At 51.4% G+C, this 9,948-nt stretch overlaps 1 protein-coding gene across 1 annotated transcript in view; it reads left to right on the top strand.

The window, feature by feature from the left end:
* LOC107112048 (phospholipase A2 inhibitor and Ly6/PLAUR domain-containing protein-like) overlaps nucleotides 1–9,948 on the top strand; it is a gene marked incomplete at its 3' end in the record, with an annotated part of 13,664 nt that overhangs the window by 1,059 nt on the left and 2,657 nt on the right. Inside the window, exons 3-6 of the mRNA XM_015413112.1 lie at nucleotides 352–462; nucleotides 3,785–3,940; nucleotides 4,191–4,331; nucleotides 6,494–6,641. Coding sequence (XP_015268598.1) covers nucleotides 352–462; nucleotides 3,785–3,940; nucleotides 4,191–4,331; nucleotides 6,494–6,641 — 556 coding nt within the window. The remainder of the gene's footprint in view (nucleotides 1–351; nucleotides 463–3,784; nucleotides 3,941–4,190; nucleotides 4,332–6,493; nucleotides 6,642–9,948) is intronic.

Raw genomic sequence — 9,948 nt, 5'->3', positions numbered from 1 at the left:
CCTGCTTTCGCTTGGAATCAAAGCTGGGTGAACTGCTTGAAAGACAGTTGTGCTAATCACTACAACCACCATTGCAGAGTGACCAGAATTGTGGGGCAGGGAGGAGACGGTCTACATTACCCCCAGGCACTTAGAATCATAGAATTGAAATGGTACCTCCAGGGTCATCTAGTCCAGCCCCCTGCGCAATGCAGGGAATTCACAAATACCTCCCCCCCGATACCCCCAGTGACCTCTGCTACATGCCCAGTCGATGGCCAACCCCCCCCCCAATACTTCCAAGGGTAAGATGTAAAAGTACGAGATGCAGTAACTCATGAAACACACCCGCTCCCGTTATTTTCCTTTTAGCACATTCCCTGGTTTGCAAATGTACCGCGGGGCCCGGCTGCAGCCTTCTAGGGACCTGTTCAGCTCCAGACTCCGGCGTCTGCCTGACAATGGCACAAAAAAACAACCTGGGTAAGTGGATGTGCCTTGGATGACAGGGCACCGGTGTCGTGTAGCGGTCAGAGCGCCAGATCTGGGATCGGCAAGAAGACCCCGGTTTGAATGCTGTCTCTGCAATGGAAATCGACTCATGCCAGAGACCTCCTTTCTGCCAGTTCTAGCTTGCGAAATTTCCTGAGATTTTTGGGGGTGGGGCCTGAGGAAGGTGGATTTTGGGGAGGGACCTCAGCAAGGCAGTCATGCACCCCAAAGCTGGCTTTTCCTCCAGTGGAACTAGGGTTGCCAAGTCCTACTATAGCTGCAGTGGGAGGGGAGTCCTGACCATGTGCGAAACGTGCGCGCCACCAATTTTCAAAAATAAATGCATTTTAGGAAGAATGAAAAACACAAATAATCAAGAAACTTCAAGAGTATGGGGCCGGGTGCAGTTTGGTGCCCCTAAGGGCCAGCCCGCTCTAGGCGATCGCCTAGTCCGCCTAGTGAGTGAGCCGGCCCTGCATGCACCCCAAAGCTGGCTTTTCCTCCAGTGGAACTAGGGTCGCCAAGTCCTACTGTAGCTGCAGTGGGGGGAAGTCCTGGCCATGCGCGAAACGTGCGCGCCATGATGACGTCACCCAGAAGTGACGTCATCACATTGGGCATGTTTGGGGTGGGACCACTATCGTTTGAGGGAAACGTGCCCGACACTGCAACGTGCCCGACACTGGGCATGTCTCCGCGATCCTGGGACTTTGGGGGTGGGGTTCCCGCTGGTGGCCGGATCCAGGCCGGCGGGTAACGGACCCATTGAGCGGGAGTTTCCCCACCCCCCCAGGGGGACATGGCAACCCTAAGCGGAACTGAACTCTGAAGTACAGAGAGTAGTTTGTAATTCCAGGAGGTTGCTAACCTGTTTAGAGTAATATTTCAAAGCCAAAACATCGAATGAGGAGTCCTGGCAGGTCAGAATCATAGCATCATGGAGCTGTAAGGGACCTCCAGGGTCATCTCGTTCAACCCCCAGCACAATGCCAGAAATCCACAAATACCTCTCCCCGCAAGCACACCCAGTGACCGATGCTCCCTCTAACCTGTGGAGTCTTGTGACTCATGTTCAGTGTATGGTCTACGAAGACCCCTAGATCCTTTTTGCACATCCTACTGCTCCAACTGTCAGGAAGTTCTTCCTAATGTTTAGCTGAAAACTCTTTTGATTCAGTTTAGTTTATTATCATTACGGTCTTTTAAGACCAACATAGAGAGTAAGCTTGACAGCTCCAGAGAGACAAAGAAGTGCCTGTTTAATTGCACAACAGCGATCAGTGCTCATCCCTGGAGGAAACCCTGGTTGGGTTGCCAGGTCCCTCTGAGTCCCCAGCAGGGGTCTTTGGGGGACATTCGGGGGGGGGACCACAGCCCCAACGTGATGATGTCACACAGAAGTGACATCATGACCAAGGCTCTTTTTGTAGCAGGAACTCCTTTGCATATTAATAATAATAATAATACCTTTAGATTTATTGATCGCTCAATGGCAGAGCTGCTGGCTCTGAGCGATTTACAGTTACACAGGGTTTTCACATGAGACTAACAATGATAGGGGTAAGGGAGGACAACATATAATTCTCTAAATCGCACACGTTTGCAGCCGACGGGGATTTTGTTCAGCTGTAGGCTTCAGTCGTGTTCCGGGCGGCATTCATTTCGGCTTGGCTTGATGACGTTAGTTCTTCCTGGGCTGCTTTGAGTCGTAGCGCCGCACTGCCACCGCCTGGCCGGATTGGCCATTACAGGCTTCTTGATGCCGAAGTGGTCTTTTTTCCAGGCTTCCAAGCTTACGAGCTGGACATTCCATTTGCCGGCTAACACCTCCCCTACGGGGGTTTAGTGTGCCCACCCTCTCTAAGGAGTGGTACCCATTTTATCTACTCGCCGAAGCTTTCAAACCGCTGGGTGGACGGCGAGCTGGGGACAAGGCTGGTAGCTCACACCAGCGCGGGCTAGAACTGACAGCAACTCTGTTCAGTTCAGGTGTTAACCAGAGGATAAATCCTCTGTGCCCCTGTAAGAAGAGCTCCGTAAGCTCTTGGAGGATTGGCTACCTTAGAGGTGCGTCGCCTAATATGCAAAGTAGTTCCTGCTACAAAATGGCGTTGGGGACTGCTGCCTGCACTCCAAGCCGCGAATTTGCAGATTGCAGGTGTGCGTGGCCTCCCCACTTATCCCCCAGAGCATTTAAGGGACCCCTTTAAATGCTTTGGGGGAGAAGCAGGGGGTGGCACACGCCCCTCTCCCTCCCTCCTGCAAGATTTAAAGGGCCCTCCAGCTGATCAGTGGGCCATGTGCTCCCTGCCGATCAGCTGAAGGGCCCTTTTAATCTTGCAGGAGGGGAGGGAGAGGGGTGGCTGTTGGCGGTCAGGCTTGGGGGCAGGGCTTCCCAGCTGGCAAGTGGCAGATCAGAGACCCCCAAAACCAGGGGAACAGCTGCAGGGACCTGGGGTACGGCAACCCTAGATCCTGGGTAGAGTAAAAGCGCCAGTCTTTGCCCTGAACCCGACACTTGCATCGATTGATCGTGATTATATTTGTGCATCCCAGAGACCCAGGTGGAGTCAAAATGTGACAGGGTCTGTACTTGGGCCCCCCCGGAATAGCTTGAACCATCCCGCGGGGCTACGGGATGCCCTCCGAGCGTACCTGATGGTTAAAACCATCTTTCGAAACTCATCCTTGCAAACGAAGAGTCGGGTTCGTGTTTTGCCGATTTGCCTTTTGACGTTACTGCCACTGAGATCAGATTTTTTAAAAACAATTCACAAGCCACCTTGAGAAACCCTAGGAAAGATTAGGCATGGGAGAAATGCTTCACATTCGTGGATGGGTGTTTTCAGGGGTCATTTTGTAGAAAAAGAGGTGCAGGAGCTCATTAGCATAACTCATTAGCATAACTTGTTTGTATATGCCCACACCCCCTGACATCACCGGAAGTGTGTCAGAAGGCAACACCCACCGCTCAGGCTCCACTGGACTCTTGGATTCCTAGCTATGGGGGGGATGCACAGATCTGCCCTCACAGAGGAGGGAGAGCGTGTACCTGAATAAACCTTGGCCTTAAAGGTGCCACTGGACTCTTTTGGAATGCAAGCTATGGGGGGGGGTCTGCAACTTACCTGGCTGCTTCTTGCTCTTACTGAGGGCTGCTGGGAGCAGGGGGTGGGTCTTGTTTCATGTGCCCGCCCCCTGGGCTCTTACTGCCGGAGCTCCGCTCCTGTGTGCTCCTGCAGGAAATGACCCCCCGGGGTGTTTTTGATTTGCTCTTTTAACCCCTTCACGGCTTTGCCGGATTTTGAAACAGGACTGCCCTGGTCATCGAGGGTATACAGAGCATGCGAGCAGAACGCTCAGGTTTGCGATGAGAATGTCATGACCCTCACCGTGGGAAAAGGACTGTACTGGACGAGCCGTACTGAATGCTGCACCACCGATAATTGCAACGCTGCTTCCATCAGCGGTACGTGGGGTCTGAACTGGACTATGGGGCGGGGAGGATCCAAGCACCTGACCTGGACGGCTGGGTTGATCCGCCCTCTTCATCAGAGGCTGATCAGGAAGAAGCAAGGCCGGAACAATGACTCGGGCAGAGGCATAGCGGGCAGCCTCCTCCGCGGTTGGGTACCCTGGGTTGTTTAAGTAATCTAGTGCCTGCGACACACACCAGATTTAAAGAATGATGGTGTTCCTGGGGATTTTTTTCTGCTTAGTGCCGCCTGTGAGCCTCACCCCCAATGGGCGGGAGTGCCCCGCATGCTTCGCCGTCGGTTCTGACTGTGCGGGGCCTGAGACACAGAAGTGCACAGGAGACCAGGATCACTGCATCACCATCTCTGGAACTATGGATGAAGGTAAGGGCCCCCTTGTCTGCCGCAGTGGCTTTCAGAGAGAGACCGGTTTCCCTGACCTGGCAAGCCCTATCTCATCAGATCTTGGAAGCTAAGCAGGGTCAACTCTGGCAAGGACTTGGATGGAGACCAATGTTCCCTCTAAGCTGTGGAGTCTTGTGAGCAAAAATTCTACTTTGTGAGCTACTGGCATTAAAGATGTGAGCGAGCGATTTGGCTACTGCATAATTTAATGTGTTGACTTCCAGGTGCGCGCACACTCACACACACATGCACATATGAAAAATACAAAAAAGTACAGAGTGAGAGAGATAGATGAGAGAGAGAGAGAGAGGGAGAGAGAGAGAGAGAGAGAGGTAGGTTTGAAATTGCCCTGCCCATTCCTCGCCATCCAAGCCCCAAGTCCCAAATCCAAATCACTGGCTGTACGATTTCATGTTTTGTGTGTTTGTGTCTTTAAAAGTGGTTTGCATGGCTGTGTGATGATAATGTAGAATGCTGGACAGGCATGTGGTGTGATTGGTGATTGACAGAGAGGGGGAGGGAGGATAAGATATGTCGGGAGAGAGAGAGAGAGAGAGAGAGAGAGAGAGAGAGAGAGAGAGAGAGAGTTGTTTTTTTTAAAATTGCCCTGCCCATTCCTTGCCATCCAAGCCCCGAGTCCCAAATCCAAATCGCTGGCTTTCCCCATCCCTTTCACAAACTGGAAGGATTGAGAGACCAGTTTGCGCCCTCAGCTCCGGAGCTCGGCAAGTCCAGCCCTTCTTAGCTCCAGGGAGGTGTCTGTGTCTGTGTGTTTTTGTATGCATGATGGGCCTGTGTGCTTGCTCAGTGAGGGGCACTGGGTTGCCACCTCCAGATTGGGTATTTAAGATAACAGTTCTGAACGAAATTCTTCTCAGGAAACACATAGTCCTTCGAAAGCCCAGACCCTGGGTCACAATACCAAAACCAGTAGAAGAAAATATTATAGAAAGGTGTGGGAAAGCCTAAATTTCCCTGGTGGCAGCCAGATTACCCATAGGAAAATAAAACATAAGAACTTTTAAAGGTAAACCAGACCTCCCCAGATAAGAGGTCGTCACACTGGCTTTCCCCATCCCTTTTACAAGCTGGAAGGATTGAGAGATCAGTTTGCGCCCTCAGCTCTGGAGCTTGGCAAGTCCAGCCCTTCTTAGCTCCAGGGAGGTGTCTGTGTGCTTGCTTAATGAGGGGCACAGGGTTGCCACCTCCAGCTTGGGAGATTCCTGGAGGTTTGGGAGGTGGCAGGGGGAGAACAGAGGCAGGGAGGTAGATCACCTGCTTTGCATGGAGAACGTCCCATAAGAACATAAGAGAAGCCAATGTTGGATCAGGCCAATGGCCCATCCAGTCCAACACTCTGTGTCGCACAGTGGCCAAAAATACCAGGTGCCATCAGGAGATCCAGCAGAGGGGCCAGGACACTAGAAGCCCCCCACTGTTGCCCCCCCCCCAAGCACCAAGAATACAGAGCATCACTTGCACCAGACCAAGAGTTCCTATCTAGACCTTGTGGCTAACAAACACTGATGGGCCTCTGCTCCATATGTTGATCCAATTCCCTCTCGAAGCGCGCACACGCCGCATGCACGTCACAGGGAAGTGACGTCATGACGCCGGGCACGCTGGGGGCGGGGCCACGACCATAAATGGGAAAACCATAGAGTTTTCCCTTGTATGGCCGTGGCCCCGCCCCCAGCGTGCCCGGCGTCATAGCGTCACTTCCCTGTGACGTGCACGCTGGGGCGGTGTCCCCCCTGGGGACCGATTCCCCAGCGTCGGGGAACGGGCCTCTGGGGCGGGGGGATTTGGCAGCCCTAACCTCAGCAGAGTGTAACGCCATACAGTCCGTCCCCCAAAGCAGCCATTTTCTTCTTGGTTATCTAGGGAACACATGTAATACTGGGGGGGGGTGTCTCTCCAGATCCCACCAGGAGCTTGACAACCATACACCCAGACCTTGACAATCTAGGTCCTCCCCGACCTGGAGGCTGGCCCTGGTGTCTGGTCTCAGTGTGCAAACGGGAGTGAGATTTGAACCAGGGACGTCTTGGACAGCCCGCTCCTTCCATAGGTGCCCTTCAGCACCAGCTCCGTATTGACCATGCCCTTTGCTAACGGACTTTCTTTTCTACCTCCAGCAGGTGCCGTTTCCGTCCCATTCATAGCTAAGGGCTGCAGCACAGCCACGACCTGCCTTTTGCCTGTGGAGAAAGCCCTGGGGTCGACGGGGGTCACCTTAAAATTCAAAAGCATCACATGTGACCCAGCACCTAGCGGCCAGAGTGGACAGTAGGCCTGGCTGAAGGATGAGAACGTGCAGAGTCTGTCCTCTGACAGATCATGGAGAATGGCCTAAATTTCTTCCCTTTTCTTCCCTCCCCTCCTTCTTTCATTTCCATGGTGCAATTCTATGTCGCCCTTGTAGTGAATTCCTTAAATAAAGTGGCATGAAAATGAGCAAGAGCTGATAAACTCATTTTTCCTCCTGTGCTTCTCAGGGTGAAGTAGAGGTTAGGGTTACAAAACCTGTTTTTGGAAATTCCTGGAGATTTAGGGGTGGAGCCTTGGGAAGGCCAAGTTTGGAAATGGCCTCAGAAGGTTTGGAGATCAGCCACAATTCTGGCAGTTGTCCAGGCCCCACCTGGAGGTTGGGAACCCTAAGCAGAGCCTGGGTGTGGTGGCACTTTATTCTTGATGGGGAAGCTGGCTGGTGGTGAGACCCTGAAATGCTACAGCCAAACTGTATCTCTCGACAGAAGGCGAGGGGACTAATTCCAGTCAGTGAGGGTGTGAACCAAGCCACCCTGGAGTTTATTAGCGTATTTAAAAATATCAATTTAGCTCACTCTTTAACACATATCGGGCTGGTGAGGTGGTTAACAGCAATGATAAAACCATAACGACACAGTCAAATACACAAATGGACAAAATGTCATGGCGATGTCAACGTGTCGGCCCCCAGATTCACCGAAAGTCAAGATTTAGCAGGGCCAACCAATTCTACAAGCATAAATGAAGTCCTTAACTCAAGTCAAAGCTTGGGGCTCAAAAAAAGTTTTTTGCCTGGTGCCCAAAATTAGCCAAACTAGACATTTGACAACCATGGCAAGGAGAGCAACAGTTTCCCAAATGAGGGGTCACCACACACACACACACAAAAAGCTTTCTCCCTTGCGGTTACCCACCTTAAGAACCTGATCATAAGATTTTAATTGTTGATCAGGAATACTCAGGTGTCATTTCCTAGAAAAAGAGGAGCAGGAGCTCATTAGCATAACTCATTAGCATAATGTATTTGCATATGCCACACCCCCTGACATCACCGGAAGCGTGTCAGAAGTCAACACTCAGGCTCCACTGGACTGTTTTGGGGCTGCAGCACAGCCACGACCTGCCTTTTGCCTGTGGAGAAAGCCCTGGGGTCGACGGGGGTCACCTTAAAGTTCAAAAGCATCACATGCGACCCAGCGCCTAGCGGCCAGAGTGGACAGTAGGCCTGGCTGAAGGATGAGAACGTGCAGAGTCTGTCCTCTGACAGATCATGGAGAATGGCCTAAATTTCTTCCCTTTTCTTCCCTCCCCTCCTTCTTTCATTTCCATGGTGCAATTCTATGTCGCCCTTGTAGTGAATTCCTTAAATAAAGTGGCATGAAAATGAGCAAGAGCTGATAAACTCATTTTTCCTCCTGTGCTTCTCAGGGTGAAGTAGAGGTTAGGGTTACAAAACCTGTTTTTGGAAATTCCTGGAGATTTAGGGGTGGAGCCTTGGGAAGGCCAAGTTTGGAAATGGCCTCAGAAGGTTTGGAGATCAGCCACAATTCTGGCAGTTGTCCAGGCCCCACCTGGAGGTTGGGAACCCTAAGCAGAGCCTGGGTGTGGTGGCACTTTATTCTTGATGGGGAAGCTGGCTGGTGGTGAGACCCTGAAATGCTACAGCCAAACTGTATCTCTCGACAGAAGGCGAGGGGACTAATTCCAGTCAGTGAGGGTGTGAACCAAGCCACCCTGGAGTTTATTAGCGTATTTAAAAATATCAATTTAGCTCACTCTTTAACACATATCGGGCTGGTGAGGTGGTTAACAGCAATGATAAAACCATAACGACACAGTCAAATACACAAATGGACAAAATGTCATGGCGATGTCAACGTGTCGGCCCCCAGATTCACCGAAAGTCAAGATTTAGCAGGGCCAACCAATTCTACAAGCATAAATGAAGTCCTTAACTCAAGTCAAAGCTTGGGGCTCAAAAAAAGTTTTTTGCCTGGTGCCCAAAATTAGCCAAACTAGACATTTGACAACCATGGCAAGGAGAGCAACAGTTTCCCAAATGAGGGGTCACCACACACACACACACAAAAAGCTTTCTCCCTTGCGGTTACCCACCTTAAGAACCTGATCATAAGATTTTAATTGTTGATCAGGAATACTCAGGTGTCATTTCCTAGAAAAAGAGGAGCAGGAGCTCATTAGCATAACTCATTAGCATAATGTATTTGCATATGCCACACCCCCTGACATCACCGGAAGCGTGTCAGAAGTCAACACTCAGGCTCCACTGGACTGTTTTGGATTGCTAGCTATTGGGGGGGGGGGACATGCAGATCTGTCCTCACAGAGGAGGGAGAGCTTGTACCTGAATAAAACTTGGTCTTAAAGGTGTCACTGGACTGTTTTGGGCCGGGGGGCTCTGCAACTTACCTGGCTGCTTCTTGCTCTGACTTAGGACTGCTGAGAGTGGGTGGGGCTTGTTGCATGTGCCTGCCCCCTGGGCTCTTTACTGCCGGAGCTCTGCTCCCGTGCGCTCCTGCAGGAAATGACCCCTGGGAATACTGGTCCCAGAATGTTCAAGGAGTTCCTACTTCCTTATCTTGGTGGTTGATGAAATTTTAGATGGACTTCCGGGTCCCTTTAACTTAAAAAGCTTCAGGCATTGTTTTCTCAAGGAGGAACAAGACGTGGCGTGTACTACCATGTTGTTGGGCTTGGGTTTTTTTTACAGATGATATTTAGCTTTACACAGGGCACTGCAGTCTCCGTGGTTGTAACTAGGCCCGACATGGCCATTCTACTGGTGGCACCACAGTGCTGCGGCTGCCCTTCACATTCATTTCCTCCTTCCCCTCACCCCGTCTTTTAAGCTTCTGTTTCACGAAGAAGAGGAAGTGAGGGGCAGGGGAAGAGCAGGTTTTTAAAAACCATTTATGTTATCTGTAGTCTACCTTTCTTGCAGAGCTCAAGGGCGATTACACAGAGTGAGTCAGTACAGTCAACAAAATGGGACGTTCAGTAACCAATGCCTTAGGAAAGAGCAAGAGTCCCATAGTGTTAAGAGCCAGTTTGGTGTAGTGGTTAAGTGTGCGGACTCTAATCTGGGAGAACCGGGTTTGATTCCCCACTCCTCCACTCGCACCTGCTGATGTGACCTTGGGTCAGTGACAAGCTCTGGCACAGCTGCCCTTGAAAGAGCAGTTTGTGTCAGAGTTCTCTCAGCCCCACCCACCTCACAGGGTGTCTGTTGTGGGGAGGGGAAGGGAAAGGAGTTTGTAAGCCGCTCTGAGACTCCAAGTGAAGGGCGGGGTATAAATCCAATCTC

Source organism: Gekko japonicus, unplaced genomic scaffold (assembly GCF_001447785.1).
Source record: "Gekko japonicus isolate JY-2015 unplaced genomic scaffold, Gekko_japonicus_V1.1 scaffold4073, whole genome shotgun sequence".
Classification (NCBI taxonomy): domain Eukaryota; kingdom Metazoa; phylum Chordata; class Lepidosauria; order Squamata; family Gekkonidae; genus Gekko; species Gekko japonicus.
This window is presented reverse-complemented; position numbering and strand designations above follow the sequence as displayed.